Source organism: Desmodus rotundus, chromosome 9, assembly GCF_022682495.2.
Source record: "Desmodus rotundus isolate HL8 chromosome 9, HLdesRot8A.1, whole genome shotgun sequence".
NCBI classification, from domain to species: Eukaryota; Metazoa; Chordata; class Mammalia; order Chiroptera; family Phyllostomidae; genus Desmodus; species Desmodus rotundus.
The window spans coordinates 88,327,255-88,345,669 of record NC_071395.1 but is presented as its reverse complement, the minus strand read 5'-3'; the positions used below and the strand labels follow the sequence as shown (position 1 = coordinate 88,345,669).

The 18,415-nt window shown below is 53.1% G+C and overlaps 1 protein-coding gene across 2 annotated transcripts in view; it reads right to left on the bottom strand.

Annotated features, from left to right (window-relative positions):
• Nucleotides 1-18,415, bottom strand: part of PRKCA (protein kinase C alpha) — a 362,239-nt gene that overhangs the window by 14,187 nt on the left and 329,637 nt on the right. For both annotated transcript variants that reach the window (XM_053910761.2, XM_053910762.2), the window contains 3 exons: nt 12,859-12,939; nt 4,482-4,589; nt 2,941-3,081 (listed from right to left, as the gene is read on the bottom strand). In XM_053910761.2, the coding sequence (XP_053766736.1) occupies nt 2,941-3,081; nt 4,482-4,589; nt 12,859-12,939 (330 nt within the window). The remainder of the gene's footprint in view (nt 1-2,940; nt 3,082-4,481; nt 4,590-12,858; nt 12,940-18,415) is intronic.

The following is an 18,415-nucleotide window of genomic DNA, read 5'->3' as shown; positions in this document are numbered from 1 at the left end:
TCCACAAAGGAGAGCTCGCTCCCTGGCTGCCTCATCTCCCAGAGAGCAGAACACAGATGATTTTGTTTTACAAAATAAACCAGCCCAGGGCGATCTCCCTCATCTTCCAGAGAAGCATCTTCATCTTCACAATTGCACATGGTGGCCTTCTGAGGACACAGGGTCCTCCCTGACAGTGGGCCACCACAGTGCACGTAATTCCTCTGGCCTGTGGGCGCTTCCCTCACCACTTCCACTTCTGAGCCTGGGTGACGGTCGCAGTCTGCACGCCCAACACCAGCCGCTCTCCTCTCTCTGCTCTGGAACAGAATCCAGGCCATAGGAAGTCCTGAGCCTCCCTACAGACCCACGGCACTGCGAACCGGCCTTGGAGGTGGAGCTCCATTTCCCTGGTACTTGAGTCTAGTTTCCACAGTAGGCAGGAAAAAGGAAGACGGTGGGATGCCGTGGGAACCCCGATCACTCAGGACACGCTCTGTGGTGGTCCGGTGACAGGATGCCTCTACTCTGTTAGGAAGTCAGTGACTTTGAAATCACCTTTCACTGGAGGTTCAAAAATTAAAAAAAACACACCCACATACAAAAAAACAACGAAATGAAACTCCTGAGCTCATACACACAAAACTGGCTCCCAGAAGCACCCTGCAGATAACTGTGGGTATTCCAATCCTCCTGTTGGCATTAAAAATAACCAGAGGCTTCATTTCAGGGAAACTGATTCACCAGCACTTGCTAAAAGCGCACTGAGCGAGCTCCAAGACGGACGAGCTCTGTCCACCAGGGCTGTGGGCACCGCTCCCAGGAGAGATGCTCTCTGAAATGGTTCGCTGCGCACGTTCGGTGGAATGTGGCAGCAATATGTTTGCCTGACTGTTTTTTTCAGCAGCAATAACTGGCTGGTATTGCCACGTCTTTGAAATAATAAAGCCGCTGGTCAGAGAAGCCTCAGCTTTGTGCTTTATCCATAAACTCTTTTGACCTTTTAATGACAACATCGCGGGATAATTTTCTGCTCCCCTCAGCTGCGGCGCCGATCCAGCACATGCTGCCGCCTCCGTGACGTTGGGACTTCGATGGCTTTCTTCTGCCGCGCAGGTGGCCTGGTGTGGGGCTGGGGCAGCTGAGCCCTCCCGGGACCCAGGCTGTTCTAATGATCTCTTTGCCCTGGGCCTCTTCTGCATTGGGACAAATCATCTGCTCCTCAGCCACGTGCTTCTACCTCCACTCTTGTTTGCATCTCCCTTGCGGCACCACCTCCTGCCCTCTCCTAGCTTCTTCTTCCTTCTCTGTACCCAGGTTCCCCTGCAGATGGTGGGCTTCTGCCTGAGAAATCTCACGGTGGGCGGATGAGGTCTCTCCCTCCCTCCGACCAGAGCTCCCACCACATAAGCCTTCCACACGAAACGGTGACTCCAGTGATTCCCACGGCCCAAGGGAACCACGTACACTGGGGCCACTGTAGCCAAGCCACGCTCTGGCTCCCCCTGCATGTGAGTTTAGGGCTGCGGTGTCCACAAAAGGTGGGTGACTACACAGAACAACAACTTCCTGCGGAAAGCCAGGTGGGAACACAGAGAAAGACGTGTTTGAGGGCGACTTTGCTGCTGCTCATCTCTTTCTGGAAAGGGGATGTTGCTGAGCACTTAGGGCAGGGTCAGCGTGGGTCTCTGCTGTCCCCGTGAAGAACCGAGCTGTGTGCAAGACCTGGCTGGGGCGCACCTCTCGTGGTCAGTCTCAGAAGGCTGGCTAACCGCGCAAGGGAGAAAGGAAGTCCCTGCCAGACTGTCCCGCCGAGATGCTGCAGCACGTTTCTCTCTGTCTGCAGCCCCGCCCCTCCCCGGCTGAAAACCAGGCTTTGTAAACTGGAGGGAAGGCCCCTATGAGAACCCCCGAACTCAGAGCACAGGACTGGCTGAAGAGAAGGTGGGGTGGCAGAGACATAACGTCTCTATTTGAAATGATGATTCAAGAGAAAGTCAGCTGACCTGATTAATTTTAGTTTTTCTTCAGTTTGTGCTAAAAATGCCTTGGAAAAATAAAATCAATGGACTGACCACCCGCGGTTTTATTCTTGGAGTAGAGGACATATAAGCGTATTTGATGAGGAAGTAGCTGCTCTAAGAATAAAGCTGTGTACCCCCCTCCACCCCAGCCGCCACTCCCCATCCCGCCCAGTCAGTAACTCAGCTCCCCGGGAGGGGCCCTTTGCCTGCTCACAGGGCACCGTGAGGAGAGATTTGGGCCGAACCAACACAGCAAGGGCTTCTGAAACTGTGCGATAAAGCCGCCCTGTTTGCAGTCTCGGGGGCAGAGGCCACGCAGTGATGACCCAGCACTGGCCGAGCCAGTGGCCGAGACGCAAGGCCCAGACCCATCAGGCCTTCAGATGTGGGATGCAGGGAAAAGCAGCCTCCCTGGAGACACTACAAAGTGGCAGGTGGCATGAGTGAAGAGGCTGATGTCTTAAGACTCCCAGTGTCTCTCCAGAGATAGAAACGTTCAGAAAGGCAAGCGCAGGCTGTAGCCAGCATTTGGAGTCTGGTGTGCGCCAGTCACTGGGGGTGGGGTGGGGTGGCGATGGTGCGAGGGGAATCCAGGACGGCGGGAGACTCGGAGCAAGGAATGCAAATCCATGAGATCCCAACCCAGAGCAAACTGGCCCTGGCTATGTAAGAGTTTTGGGGGTCACTGGCAGCTGTCCTGCCGGGGTGCATGGTGGACACAGCCCCTGCTCGCTGCCTGATCTGTCCTTACGCTCAGAGTCAGCAGGGATCCCGGTGTCTCAGATCTCGGAACGAGGGCAAGGCAGATCCCTGGCCACTTTTTCCACTTTGCAGAGGCCAGGGGTCGCTAGCTGCATCTCTCCCGGAAAACGGGTGGGTGGGACACCTCCAGGATTTGGGGAAACACAGCTCAGAAACAGGCTTGCCCCTGACTCACCACTTTGGGCTTGAAGGGCGGCTGGATCTCCCTGTTCTCCAGTTTCTCCCAGTCGATCCTCCGGAAGAAGGCATGTTCGCGCACGTCCCGCTCTCCCTCGGGCCCGCAGCCCAGCCGCTTGCCTGGATGCTTGGTCATCAGCTAGAAGGCAGGAGAAAGAGGAGCTGATGTATATCACGGTGCCCACAGTTGATGATAATGTGTCGTATGACCGAAATTTGCCAAGAGAGCAGAACTTCAGGGGAAAAAAGTAACTATGCGAGGTGATGAGCGAGTCAGCTGGGCTGTGGGACCTTTTTACAATGTGCACTTGTCCCTCGGTATTAGCGGGGGGTTGGTTCCAGGACTCCCCTGGGGATACCGCAATCCCATCACTCAAGTCCCTTATGCGTGAAGCGTCTGCACAGACCCTGCGCACATCCTCCCGAATGCTTTAAATCACCTCTGGGTTACTTGGGACACCTAACGCAATGTGAACACTGTGCGAAGGACTGTTACACTGTGCTGTCAGGAAGTAATGAGGAGAAAACAGTCTGACATGTTCAGTGCAGACACGGCCATCGTAGGCCTAACTTCCTAATGCACGTCAGCAACTGTGTACCTTTTCTTTTGGAAACTTTCTGATCTGTGGTTGGTTCAATCTGCAGAGGAGGAACACGTGGATACGAAGGGCCAACTGCACACGCATATCAAGTCATCACGCTGTACACTTTAAATGTATTACAATTTTGTCAAGGATACCTTAATAAAGCAGAAAATTCGTTCATATGTTCCTCAAAACACATAACCCAGAAGCTTCAGGGCAGTGTACTCGGAACAGCCCCAAGTCAAAAGGACACGAGCCACGTGCCCACCGGCAGCAGAGCGGACGAACAGGCGTTCACAGGAGGGAGTGCTGCCCAGGGTGCGGAAGGCGGCCGCAACCGCATGCAGCCCTGTGGGGGCGCCTCACCAGCACCACGGCCGAGGGGTGAAGCCAGGCCCAGGGAGCAAGATCCCACGTGTGCCAAGTTCAAAACAGGCACAGCAAACCCCTGCAGGGGCAGGCCGGCAGGGACAACTAGGCGGGAGAGGAGGGGGCGCCTAGGGTGCTGGGGACGTGCAGTTACGTGGGTGTGTTCATTTTGTGACAGTTCCCTGATCTGTGCACTGGTGACTTGTGCCCTTTTCTATCCGTGTATTACTGGTACGTCTCAAAAACGGAGAAGCGCAGACCGGACTCACCAAGGCACTACCAAGTGAGGCTATGGAAGAGAACGAACATTCGCCAACCGTTGGCGATCACTTCTGGTGACCTGCACCACAGGTGGACAGGAAATGAACGCTGACCGGGCCACGGTTTCCAGAAGGTTGGGGTGTCGATCCTTTTCCAGGCCTTCACTTTCCCCACTACACCCTGCGTGCCACCAAGCTCTAGCTCTTAACGGCCGAAGGCAGTGGTGGGGTTTGCGGTCTTTCCGCCCTTGTGCGGAGAAGTGTGGGGAACGAGTCCTGCCAGCCCTTTCGGTCTGTGATCCTCACGGGATCCCAAACCCACTTACTCCTTTGCAGATGGAAACAGCCTCCTTGGACAGGGATTTCGGGTACGAGACGTTGTGCTCCATGATGGACTGGAACAGCTCGTCTTCATCTTCACCGTCAAACGGAGGCTGTTGCGGAAGAGCGGAGGAGGGCGAAATACTGAGGCAGGGTAATTTATTAACACGGCGCCCGCAGCTCCAACTCAACCCCGAGAGGCTCCGCAGGCTGCAGACTCAGCGCGGTCAGCCGGCGGGTGTGTTCGATGATCTGTAATTAGGCTGCAGGTTGTGTGTCTCCGTTTTTCCTGTGCCTTTAATTATCTTACCCTGGGCAACTCAAAACAATCTCTAAGAAAAATGTTTCTGAGTAATGCTTTGAATGATTTGCAGATGAATTATAATTCATCCATTAGTCTTGTAATTATGTGTTAAAAATCTAATTACCACCAAGTCAGCTTACAGATGACTGTGTTCAGAAGGTGGGGGCGTGGCGAATGCTGATGCCTTTGGATTCTGAACATGGGGTTAAGCACACACCAGTACGTAGGCAAAGAGGACTTCCTCAGGGCCCTTCTGGCCCAACACGGAGATGCCCCTGGACACTTCCCTGTCCTTTTCTACCGGGTTTGCATCTCTAAGTGGGGAGTGGGAAGCACGGAGGCACTGTGGGAGGTCATGGCTTTGAAGTCAGGCAGGTCTAAACCAGAAGTGTGGCCCCACCACCTCCTAGCTGGTTGTCCAGAGGCAAGTGACTCACCTCTTTAAGACACAGTTTTCCTGTCTGTACAGTGGGGCTCCCTGGTGAGTCTGTAAAGTGCCTGATATTAGTCTTGTACTCATTAAGGGCCCAATGAAGGATGCTTAACGATACTCATATTGTTATTGAGGTGGATGGATTGTCTTTGGGAGGCGCTGCTGGGAACCTCAGGAGGAACAGGTGAGCTCAGGATGCCCTCAGTCCTGAGATTAGCAAATTACTCGTCACTCTGGACAACCCACAGCATCAATGGGCTTGGGAAAAATGGCTTAATGTTCTCCTTTAACCTTGAACTTAGCATGCAAAAGGCAGACCAGGGTCAGCCCGTGTAGAGAGAATCCTATTTCATCTTTCATTTTCCTTCTCATTAGAAAGAGGACTCACAGTCAACTTGGCTGTGAGGTCAGGGCTCAGATAACAGCAGAGTTGGGCTTCGATTTAAGCTACCTCGCGGACCAAAGACAACTGTGGAGTCGTCAATGCGACGACTGTCCCTTCCTGTCAAACAGTCCCCCCGAATGAGACAGGCCAACTGACCTAAGCAGAGCGCTCCCCTAACCAGCACTCACAACCACCCCAACCTGCCCCCTGGCCCCCAACCTTCCTCCGCCACCCCAACCACAGCCCTGAACAGGCATTGGGAGTGGGGTCAGTACACGGGAGCCACACCCACCAGTGGGAAAGATGCTGAGTCTATAAAGAACCCTACCTTGGGGGCCAGGTATGGTGTGACTGATGCCACTTACGCCCTTTTCCCTTGGTCTAAAAATATACATAAATAGGCCTGTTTTCTGGCTGTGAGTGCCTGGTGTTGAGAACATCTAATTTGGTGGGAGCCTGCAGGAGGGCGAGAGAATGAAAATCAGCCTGCCTGTGAGTGACGCAGAGCAGGGCAGGAACAGAGTCCACATGGGCAGAAGTGCCACAGCACCTGGCACCTGGGGTGCCTACCAGGCAAGTCAGTTGGGGGCAGACACCCCAGCAGGGAGAGCGCAGGCTGCAAATGGTCACCTGCGTGGGCAGGGGATGTGCTGCTTCTGCCTACACAGCAGAGCAGGGCTGGCTGGGGGATGGGTGTGGCTGCAGCCAGCAAGAGCTCCAGGGGAGGCCAGTCCTCCCATCCACCCCGCAGAACCTTCTCCCCTGATGTCCTGCAGCCTACTTCACCCGACCACCTGCTGCACGCCCAGCACAGCACATCCCGTTTTCCCTGAAAGCGACCCATGTGTGTGGCTAAGTTTTGGCCAACGAGGTTTTCGTAACTAAAACAAATGTGGTGTGGTTTCTGCTCAGGGCTACGAATTGCACACCTCCAGGGCCCCACTCGCTCTGAATTGGCTGTGTGTACATACTCTGCAATGTCACAGTGACCCGGAGGTGAGCAGGCCCTGCTTCTGGATAACCCATCAGTGCTCCCAGTGTGGCCCCTCGGGGCCACTGGTCAGGACGGAGCTACATAATTTGTAGGTCTCTGAGCAAAATGAAAACGAGGGGTCTGTTATTAGACTGCAGAGCACTGAACCTGACGCGCAGGTGTCTTCTGAGCTCGGGACCTGTGTGACCACATAGGTCACACGCCCATGAAGTTGGCTGAAGGTGGGCAGCTGGTGTGCTTTGCTGACAGTGACAAAGACACCAGGGGGATTCACCCCACCTCCCTGGTGATGCTCAGAACCAGCGGCAGGAACGCCACAGGGGCTGGGTGACAGGTAATGCAAACCGCAGGCCTAAGAGAACCTTTCTCCAAAGAAAAACTCAAGCAAACACTCCCCAGGAATCCTTCTCAAGCGGGGTAGCGAGAAGACCCTCCTCACTGGAAGACCACGAGGTCAGTGCAGCCGGAGCCCTTCTTTCCCCTCTGACGTGGAAGACAGGTGTTGTTGGGGGCGTTCCGGGCGGGGCTCTGACACCTGCCTCCTGGTCTCCTGGCATGGGAACCACCTTTGCTCAGGGGAGCCTCCCCACAGGTGCTGGGTTCTGAAACAGATACGGCTGGGGCAGGGATCAGGCCTGGGCCACTGCAGGTCAAAGGAAGATATATATATATATACATATACATATATATATATATATTTTTTTTTTTTACCACGCAGCAACCGCTGTATCCCCACCGAGAGCAGGATAGGTGGCCCCTGACAAACCCAGAGAGCATTCCTCAGGGCATTAATCCTGCAGGGCATTCCTGGGTCAAAGTTTGCATCTACATCCCTTTCCGGAGATTTGTGTGGATACATTCTAAAGGCCCTGAGAGGTGCTGCAGTAGAGAGCTGTCCAGCCCACTGTGGACCATCACAGCGTGGGGTGGGGGTCCGTAGAGGCCCCTTAGGCTCACCTGTTGCCATAAGGTTCCTACCCTATAACGGAAGCCACAAGACCACCTGTCTTTGTGGCGGAGCCTTGGGGTTTTAACCCGTGTCCCATCCATGTGTGGCCCAGAGGACTGGGGTCTCTCCCGGGGAGAACACAGGCCCAGTCCCCTGCAGTTCTGTTATCCACCCGTCAGTCCACACTGCCCGACACGGGAGAACGGCCAGCATTTGGGAGAGAGCAGCGCGGAGGATGCCAGCGGCAGCAGTCACATTCACGTCCCAGGCTCTGTCTCCTCTGCGCCGGGCATTCTGCGGAGCTGTCAGAAGGCCTCACTCCCTCATTCTGCCAAACCCCCCACACGACGTAGGTGCTATTACTCCCATTGCACAGTGGAGGTCACGGAGGTTCCATGAAATGTTCTGGCCAGGGGTACAGAGCTGGGGTGTCCAAAAGCCAGGAAGCAAGCCCTCACATCCTGACTTCGGAGCTCGGACTCGCAGCCAGTCTGAGCGATGCCACTTCCCACGCGTGTCCTGGTGGTTAGACTGTGCTGATGCCCCCTGGCAGCTGCTGGAGTGAGGGGGAGGTGCCGAGCTGCTGGTGCACCCAGCCCAGAAAGAGGACTCGATGGCGCGGGCGAGACTGTTCTGGTAAACTTTAAAAAGCCTGATTTACGTCCCGCACAATGGGTAGTGGTGAGCTCTGAAAATACAGGGGGGCAGGCGCCATGGCCTAGGATGTTTCAGGTCACTGTGAAATGCGTGACTACCTCTAGAATAGAGACCTGACATGATTCCCCAGCACAAATCTGGATTATCTGTCTCCTGCTTAGGCCACAGGGTCACTGTGGGTTGGTAGAGGCGCACAGGCACCCACGCTGGTGGAGCTGCACCATCCTGGTCTTGCTGTGGTGGAGCTGGGTCAGGGGCTCTGCGGTGTCTCGCTCGAGCACTCAAATACTCCACTTGGGAGCACATCCACCCAGACCTCATTGGTCAGAACTAGTCCCATGCCCCAGCCAATCACAAGTGAATCGGGGGGTACAATCCTACGTGTGCCAGAAGGAAGGAAGACCCCGGACACCTGGGAACAGCAGTAGTGACCATCGCATTTGGAAAAGCTCCCGGGAGCCCTATATTAAATTGAAACAATGTATTCGTGGGGGGCGGGGAAGTCCATGAAAGTAGCATCCACATCCCTCTTACCCCAACTCGCACATTGCTCTTGTTTTTCTGAGGACCCTGTGGCTTTTCATGTTATTTTCGAATGGTGAAACATAACTTGGAGTAGTCTGCTTTTCACTTGCTGCTGCAAACACATTTTCTCTGCAGCGGCCAGTGCTCCCAGTCAGGTCAGGGGCGCTGGGGGGTTACGTCATCCTAGGCGGACGCATTTGTCCAAGGTGCATTTATAATTGCTTCCGGCACTAACACATGCTACTATAAATGTCTGTGTGCCATTTGTTTCTTCTCTGAATTACTTCCTAGAATGATTTCCCAGGGGTGGGATTACGCAGCCAAAGGACGTGACCATTTTTACGGCTCTCCTTCGGTCTCTCCTGGTCGCCCCTGGAATGTTCGTACAGGTACTTGTTTCTCTCGGGCCTTGGTGTCGAAGGCAGGTCCATGCTAAGAAGTTATAATCCTGCTCATTATCCTTCCCAGACGTGCCAGCTACGGAGCCTGGGGCCCCCAGGGGCCATGCTTTGCTGAGGTACTTAGGGCAGGACCGTTTGGATCACTTCTCTCCCCTCTTCCCCCCACTCCCAGGATTATTTTGGAAATTTCTACAAATCTGGACTCAGTGTTCCAAGCTAAGCTCGAGTCTTGGCTTGGGGGTGCCCTCCTTGCCAATATGTAACTTGTGAATTTTAAACAGGCAAACGAGGGATGAAGGACTCATTCCAAAATGATCCCAAAGTCACTCACTAGTAGGTGGCCATGTTCATTTGCAGGTCACTGATGACCGGGGGTGGGAGGCAGGAGTAGGGAGAGAACTCAAGGACATTCAGGCTGATGTTCTGGGATGAAGTACCCATTACTGATTCACCAGCGATAAGGACAAAGCATTAATAACCCTGGCAGGGAGGGACGCGAGAGCAGAGGGCTGGCCCCTTTATGATGAATACCCACGAACACTTGGAGCAGCGGTAGCCCATTAGAGTGCTGGGCAAACAGGACTTATGCCCCGAAGTAATCGCATTTGTCAAGCCACCCAGGAACTGAAGACAGACTCAGGCTGTTTATACTTAGCTGCGCCTGCTGGCTGCTCACAATAAATAAAGCAAATAAGAAGAAAATGGCAATAAACTTTTTCTGCTCATCTTCAGCTCTCTTGATTAAAGAGGACAGATTTAGACTGCAACCCCACTAGCAACTTTATCTAATTACTTTTACTTTTCAATAACAGTGTCTATTCCCTCTGCTGGGTTTCTGAGGTTCCTGCAGCTTCGGGGTGGGGGAGGGGAGCAGTGTGGACAACACACGTGGAGCCTGTGTGGTCCTTTTCGGGCTGAGTCACAGCCCAGGAATATGTTCAAATTTGCATCAAGTCGGGGAGGAAGGATAGGAAGGGGGTCTGAGAGGGACACACTGTGTCGTGGGGCACCGGGGAGACTGAGGAACAGCGGCTGTGCCTGCCAGTGCGCCCGCACATGGGCCAACTTTAAGGTGCCATAGTTAGAGGCTCCCCACTTCCACAGAGATGATGAACACTTCCCGAAATCACATAAGGCAGGATCACTGACCCGGAGGATCAGGATAACAAATAATGAAAATGTGCCAGAAAGTCTGCAGAACCACTGGGTGGGCGAGGGCCCTGGGCTCTCTTTGGGGGCATGAGGAAGGACCTGTGTGCAAATGAGGCAGGACTTCAAAATGCATCCGGAAGGGGACCTCCCTGAAGGAGGGCAGCATTTCCTGAGCTCTCCCCTGCAGAACGCAGACCCAGGAGGCTTGGAGAAGGAGAAAGATGGGGTGGAGGGGACTTCGCTGCAGGCCTGGGTCCTGAAATTCTAGTCTCCTGCTGGCCAATAAAGAGACAGCCCATTTTATCTCTTGTAAAGTGCCCTTGGAAACAGATCCTATTTCCACCCAACCAATTTTGTTTGTGGGCATATGCAAATGTGCCTCTTCATGAAAGCAGGGCTTGTTTTCTGGACTCTGAGAGTCAGGACATGCAAGTGGGGTGGAGGAGGGGACTCAGCTTGCTGTGCTTTCGGAGCAGCACGGCTCCCAGGGGGCCGATAATTCAGTCCAATTTTGGTGTCAAAGTTCTAAAGAGGGGAAATTAACTTAGGGAGCAGGCGACTTGTGTTTTGCCAGCTGTTGTCTCTCTGACAGCTGTTCTGTATAACCTGCTTTTCCATGTTTACAAATGGAGGTATTTGGCCTAAAATAAATGTTGTACTAGGGACAAAAACCTAAATAACACACAAACCACTTTTTAAAATATCAATCCCAACTTAACATCACTGAGATATAATGACCAAATGTAGGCTAGTACCTTGTATCTTTTAACATCTAAAAGACTATTTTAGTATCTGAAAGATGTAAGATACGATGAAAGAGACAGATCATCAATGGCCTCCCACCCGGCGGGAAAGCCAAGGGCTTATCAATGATCTCCACACGCAGGTGACCTAGTGCACCCGCTTGTCTCTGACCTCAGGCCTCCTCTTCCTCCTCCTCCAGCCACCTGCTCCCTATCAGGTCTCCCTGCTCTGCTCCAACCACACTGGCGACTTCCCTTCTGTTGCTTAAACACGGCAGCACAGTCCCACCCCAGGGCCTTTGCACCTGCTGTTCCCTCTGCCAGGAATGCTTTTCCTCCAGATGTGCACACAGACATTCCCTCATTTCCTTTTCGTCTTAACCTGATTTGTACACAAGGCCCTCCTTGGCCATCCCAGCTAAAATTTCAACCCTTCTCCAACACTATGCCTTCTTTTCCTTCTTTGTTACTTTTCTTCTTAGCTTTTCAACTGTTGCACGTTTCCCTTGTTTCCCTTGTCTGCTGTCTTTCTTCAGACCGTAAGCTTTGTGAAGGTTCAGACCTTTGTTCACGGCTATCACCATCGTAAGTGTGCGCCAGTACAGTGAGCGTGTGTTGAATGAGTAAATGAACGAGTCAGTGGATGTATGTTGTCAGAAAGGGTAACTTCTTTCAGAAACAAAGATTTAAAGATTTTTGTGTGGGGGGGTAGCTCTGCTACTCAACATGAGCATTTCTTTCTATTCTCCTTACTCAGGCTCTTAGCTACGGGGGTGCTGGCAACTACAAAAGCAGCCACAACAGAATCATTTTGAGGTGCAATGGCAGAGATAGGGCAGATGCTCCCCAAACTGCATCCTTATGCTGAGCTCACAGGTGTACACTGCTCCAGGCCCCTGCATCTCATGGAGCCAGAGCGGTGTAGGCAGGAGTGCTGCATGCCACCTCTAGGCCCGGGCCTTCGGGCATGGGCGCAGCTGTGTTCCTGCTCTCTCCTCATCGGCCGGCTGAGTAACGAGGAGTCACTGGAGGGATTCGAGGCTCTAGAAGGTGGAGCCAGTGGGTGGAAGAAGCCTGGGTCCTTGACTGACTGCGTGGATCCGTGCCCCCCGCCCCCACATAGGCCTGCACCAAGCATGTGAAATAAACCCATGTTGTGTGTTAGGCCACTGAGATTCTGAGGTGGCTTGTTCCAACAGCTGGTGTGACCTACTCTGACGTGGTGTGAGGCCATCACCTCAGCAAGCGCCATGTGGGGCAGCGATGCACTTGGCTATCTGCATGTCACATTCCCGGGAAAACCAAAGGAGCCTTTTCTTAGCTGGAAGTTCAGCCTCATTGGACCTTTACACAAGTTAGATGGACTTTTGTAACAAGTTAGATGAACTGCTAGCAGTGAGATAAGGGGGGGTGGGAGAAGCCACTGAAACACCTCTTCAACGATGGCGCACATGCACATGGGTGGCACTGGGGTTGGGTGGGGGAGCGGTTCTGCAGACACACTCGCAGGGAACCTAAGCCCAGGTTTGACACACTGAGGACGACAGAGGCCCCGGTCGTCATCGACGTGCAGGCGGCTCTGTGTGCAACCTGAAAGCTGCACACCGTCTGCACTCCAGGATGTGCCTGACCCCATGGAGGTTTCTGAGACGAGAAGCTAGTTTCTGTCCGTATGGAGAGAACCCCCTCTCAGGGGAGCGTCTCCACCCTCCACCTGGGCCCAGGAAGCCAGCCGGCACCAGCCACACCACACTGCCTGGTCCCGCTGTCCAGCCCCGCCCGAGCTGAAGCGCTCACATCAGATGGCAGTGAAGCAGCATGAGAACAGTGAGACGTTACCTGCCCGGCCAGCATTTCATACAGCAGGACGCCATAGGCCCACCAGTCCACGGATTTCCCATACGGCTGGTAGGCGATGATCTGTGGGAGAACAAACACATCAGTCACAGTCAGTGGCAAATCAAAAAGCCTGTGTTACAGCAGGTATAAGTCACGCCTATGGGCGTTGACACAGTTTGCGAATGAGGGGGCGTCTTTGATTTCTACACCGAGGGCAGAGCACCCCTCAAATCAGGTACCTTGAGACTCACTGGTCCCCGATTCAGTGTCCAAAACCTGTTTGGAACTTGCCTTCTGCCTCCCCCCAGGTGCCACAGTGCTGTCTGAAGGTAGATTTGACAATAGTCGTTGGAGAAAAGCATTCGGACAGTGAGGTGGGTTTGATCTTTGGAAAAAGCAGAGGTCGTTCAAAGCTGGGGTCTGCTACATAAGAAAATGAAACTACGTGACAGGATTTCTCTAAACGTGACGAAGAAGATGAGGATTGTGCCAGCAGTAAGCAGGAGCAGGAGGAGGAGGGATGCCTAAAGCAAACACTAGTTTTCTGGTGCTGCACACACAGAGGGGCCAGATCTGTGGAGTGACTGAAGTTTCAAAATGCTTTCAGAGAGACATGAAGTATAATCATCAAATGCAATATTTGGCGTTGTCTGGTCTCGGTTCTAACTAACCAGCTGTAAACAAGAAACTGGGAAAATTAAATATGGTCTTGATATCAGGTGATACTAAGGAATTGTTAGGCAGGATAAGTGGTATCGTGATGAAAGAGTGTCCTATTCAGTCAGAGATGAGTGCGTTTTTGAGTGAGATGTATGAGGGGTGAAGTATTTACGGGTAAAATGAAATCTTAGATTTGTTTTACATGTTTCAGTAAAATAGGTGGGGGAAAGAGCAGATGGAACTGTAGGCAGCCGTTGAAGCTGGGTGATGGGCCGGTGGGGACCTTCCCTCGCCTCCGCCCTCTGCCTCTGTGGCCGCCGGAAACCTAGAGTGACGCTGCAACCTCCCCTGGGGAAGGCGCGAGGCTGACTTGAATTCCTACGTGCCGCTGGCTTATTAAAGCACTGGCATCGCTGCCGTGCAGGACGGCCGTGTACCTACCGCACACAATTCCCAGGCGCCCAGATCACGCCCAGGACCCGATGTGAAGGCAGAGTGACAGGGACTCCGCAGACTGCTCTGCCGTTTTACATAGAGCCTGACTTTGGAATGCGGCAGGGCATTTCTTCACTGGCCCGGTAGGTCTGACCAAATGTCCCGGGATGTAAACTTCCTGCCAGCCCGCCCATCTCCGTTCCTTTAATGAGCCACTAGTATCTCCCCGTGTGGGGCGAGGGGTGCGGGTTCCCAGGGCTCACTTCGGTGTGGGCGACGAGAAGGGGGTACAGATCTGCATTCGGCAGCTCTATGGCTCATTTCTGTGACAAGAAAACGATAAACAAAAGGAAGCCTTCATTTCTTTTTAAAATTACATTTGTTCTTTTCTGGAAACTTGGAAAACACACACACATATACACACACACACACACACAACACCCAGAAAACCTGCCAAAATGAGTCTCTAAATCTATTACCTAAGGACTCAAGCTTCCAGACAGGAAATCACTGGATCAAAGCCCGTCGTGGCCAAGCAGCAGAACCACGACTGCCTTTGGGAGAACACAAGGACACCTGCCCAGCACTGACCATCCGCCCGAGGCTCTCCATGCTGTGTATAGTCCAATGAGGCAGAAATTACCATTGTTCCCATTTTACAGGTGAGAAAACTGAGGCGTAAGAAGTTTGGGAGACCTGCCTGAAAGCCCATCTGTTAAAAGGTGGTGCTCTGAATATTGACATATTTGTTTTAAATATATGATGTATGGCTTTCAAAGACATGTAATCACTCCTACTGGGATTAATAAAATGTTAATCAAAGGGCTTTGAGGATTAAAGAGATTTGAAGGCATCATTTCAATGTAGTAATTGTATTTCAAAAGCATGCGAATAAAATTTGTTCTTGCACCTACATTAAAAGCTTCCCTGCGATCTGTTTCCGACAACCAGTGTTTCAGTAAGTTGGTTTTTAACACGAGCACAGAGGAGGTGCCACATTGCTGTGTGAATTATGATGCCGAGGAGTGGGGGGGGGCTCACTGTATTTCATATCCAGTATTCCACAAATACCCGCACAGTCGTACCAACCAGAGCCCTCTCCGTGGGGGTGGGAAAGGCTACCTAAGTTTGGAAAGCTGTAGGAGTCAAGGGCATAGAAACCCTGTTTCTGGTCAGAATGATTCACAAATCCTAAAAGCCAGGGCCACCTGAAGTTTTTTTTCTTTCCTGACTTTATCACCTTTGGCCCACCTTGCACTTCATTGTCAATTCCCACAGCATTAAACTCCATGACTCCTGGTGCTAACGTCCCTCCTTCCCCCATGGCCTCCCAGAGCAGAAGGCCCATGCCAATGGTTGGTTCTTCTGGGCGACAGCATTGGTCAGTCCCCAGAGCCTGCCAGCTCAGCCTCCAGGCCAAGGATGCAGAGTCACAGGTCACAGCGGTGCCTGGTAACAACAGGATGGGACTCAGGATTTCGAGGGAGCATTTCCCACCCCCCCAACGGAGAAGCCACTGTCTGTCACCACGGCTCGTGCACTAGACAATGTGGGACGGTCTGAAGATCTGTCACGAATGCCGGGGCAGCTTATCAACGCAAATTCACTTTTAGAACAAAGCACACTTTCCCCTCAATGACCAGCTGCTATTCATAAGTGCCTCTCATGACCCAAACTCTCACTGCAAAAGGGAAACAGTGCTAGCGAGCCCCATTTGAGGGAAACCGTTAGGTGTGCGAGGTTTAGGAAGCTGGTCGCACTGTCCCTTGTACGCTGTGAGGACTGCGTGTGGCTACTGAGCGTTGTGGGCCTAGTGCACCCCGAGGTGTGTGCTGGGGGTAGATCGCACATCTGCAGATCCTAAAGACGCAGATACGGGGAAATGCAGAACATCTCATTAATAAGCGTTTATCCTGGATATCTTGGGCTAAAATATATTCAAATTCATTTCACCTGTTTCTCTTTTAACTTTTTAAAATGTGGCTGCTAAGTGCAGTTGGCCTGCATTTATTTCTGTTGGACATGCTGGACCAGACCCTCTCCCTGGCTCCAGTCGGCCTAGGGAGACAGCTCTGGGCTGAGGACCAGGCGCAGAGGCCACAGAATGGGTGGTGAGGCTCGCTTGTGTCTGCCGCCATTGGAGCAGGTGCCTCTGGCACCTGTGGGCCAGTGGAGGCTTACAGCCAAGCCTGGGGGCGGGAGCACCGCCTGACATCCTGAAAACCCCAGGCAAGGGGCCGTGATGGTTTCTCACAGCAGAGGACTCACAAAAGGAGAGGCGGACTTGGCAAGAGGGGCTCGAGTTGGCAGACCTCCGGTAGCACATGGGAGGCTGAACTTCAGCTTCAAAGACGGACCCCCAGTGGGGCCACTGTCATTCACTTTTACTGCTATTTGTCATCATGACCATTATTATTATACTTATACAGGCCCATTGCTTGGGGTGGGGGGTGGTGTCAGGATGTTATAAATGGCTGCCTGTCTTATAAAAGTGAGCTGTGAATGAGCTTTCTTCCAGCCTGGGCACAGAACCAGGAACGGGAGGCCGGGGGCAGCCTCTCATCTCTGACCAGGCCAAAGGCCCACAGCGGCTGGAAGGATGTCTCTCTAAGGCCACCCACCCCTCCGCCCTCTGCCGGGGCTATGCTTGGGAAGGCCTCCTGAAGAGGACGGGGCTTCGGAAGCTTTCTGGAAGAACCGGGCCGTGTGGACAGGGTCGAGATGCCGTGGCAGCGGCGACAGTGGCTGAACCCAGTGACTGCTGCCTCTGTCACCATTACGACGTCCAGCATGTGCCAGGCTCTCTGGTTCTGCCAGCTCATCCAGGCGTCCCAGCACCCTGCGAGGTTCACGGCCAGGAAGAGGCAAAGCTGGGACTCGAGCCCTGGTGGTCTGGCCTTGGCACCCACACTCTTGATCATTTGGTTCATCAGCTCTTCACCCAGTGTGGTTCCCTAGACAGCTGTGGTGCGAACTGGCCCGATTCAGGTGACTTTTGTGAAAAAGAGGGTCCCAGTGCTTAACAGGCTCAAAACAGCCAAGACACCCACTCCACCCAGGGACTCTGGCCCTGAAGGCTTGGTCTTGAAGGACCCCCATGAGATCATAACGCGCACAGGCAGGGTCTCCCTCCCACTCTTGGGTGCACTTTCTCTGGACCCTGTTCTTCATTTTCGTGTTCTATTTACTTGCAAACCTCTGGAGCCCGTTCTAAAATAAATGGCCTGACCGCAGAAGCCTATTTCTAGGCGGCCATCACAAAATAATGCTGGCCTTTATGCATAAAACATACTCACGCCCTTTTGCTGTCTCAAGGAAACCAAGAATATCTCTTCCTTTTATCGAAAATAACACTGACGTGTCCAAACGGTGCTATCCGCACGGAAAGAAGGGGGCCTGTTTTCTGAGTGGTCTGTTCTGACAGTTGGGACTGGCTCCTCCACTGCCTCCCCCAGGACCACACAGCTCCTGGAGCTGATGCCACGTTCTACTGAGACTGCTTATCTGCCCCCACTCGACCCCGATCCTTCCCAGCAGGGGCTGGGCCACCCGCCGGCGCACCTAGCACCAGGCCCGCACCCGGCCCAGCAGGCCCTCCATCAGGCTGTGTTGGAGAAACTGACAGATCTGATCCAAGCCCGCCCTGCAGACACCACCGACCTCCTCAGCGCACAGTCCAAAGTGCTTGCGGCCTTGCTGGATTGCTAAGGTGGGAAGGGGCTTACCCCTGATTTAGGAAGGTGTCTTCAGGGTTCTGCATAGGAACCTGAGGCTCAGAGTAGCTAAGGGGCTTGTTTGAAGGTCACTGGGCTGGTCAGTGGCAAGGTCTCCTGACCGTGTCCTCTTCCTGCAGCACCAGGCCTGGGCCACAATGTGACAAACAGTAGGCACCATGGCAGGGGGACAAGGGTGGGGGACCCCCACCTCTCAGCCAAGATGCTTCAAAAGCACTAAAATGTGATATCTTAGATCAAGGATCTTAGTATATTACAGGAGAAATAGCAGCAATGCTTGAAACCCTTGGACAAAGGGCATTATATAAGTATACAGAAAATTTGCAGAAGATGAGAACAAAAAGTCTGGAGTCCAAATTACGTATTTTCTACTTAGACAAAAATCGTGGCTCTCTCTAGCACTGGAGGGAACAGAGAATGACTTCTCTAATGGTAATAAAAGTGCTCCAATCGACTCATAGCAGCCACCCCTCCCCGGCGATTCACTCTACACTGCCGGAGCAGAAAGCCACAGGACAGGTCAGGGCAGGACAACCGAGCACCGTGCCCCCAGCAGGCAGGGAGATGGTCTGTATGGATTAACACTGGCTTTAAACGACAATCAGTGCAAGCGAAAACCAAAGGAAGAAAAGAAGGAAGGAAGGAGGGACGGCGAGGAGAGAAAAGCACAGCAAAGCTTAGACTGCTGATTACAGATCCTACTCCCAGTTCTACTGCAGACGCTCACA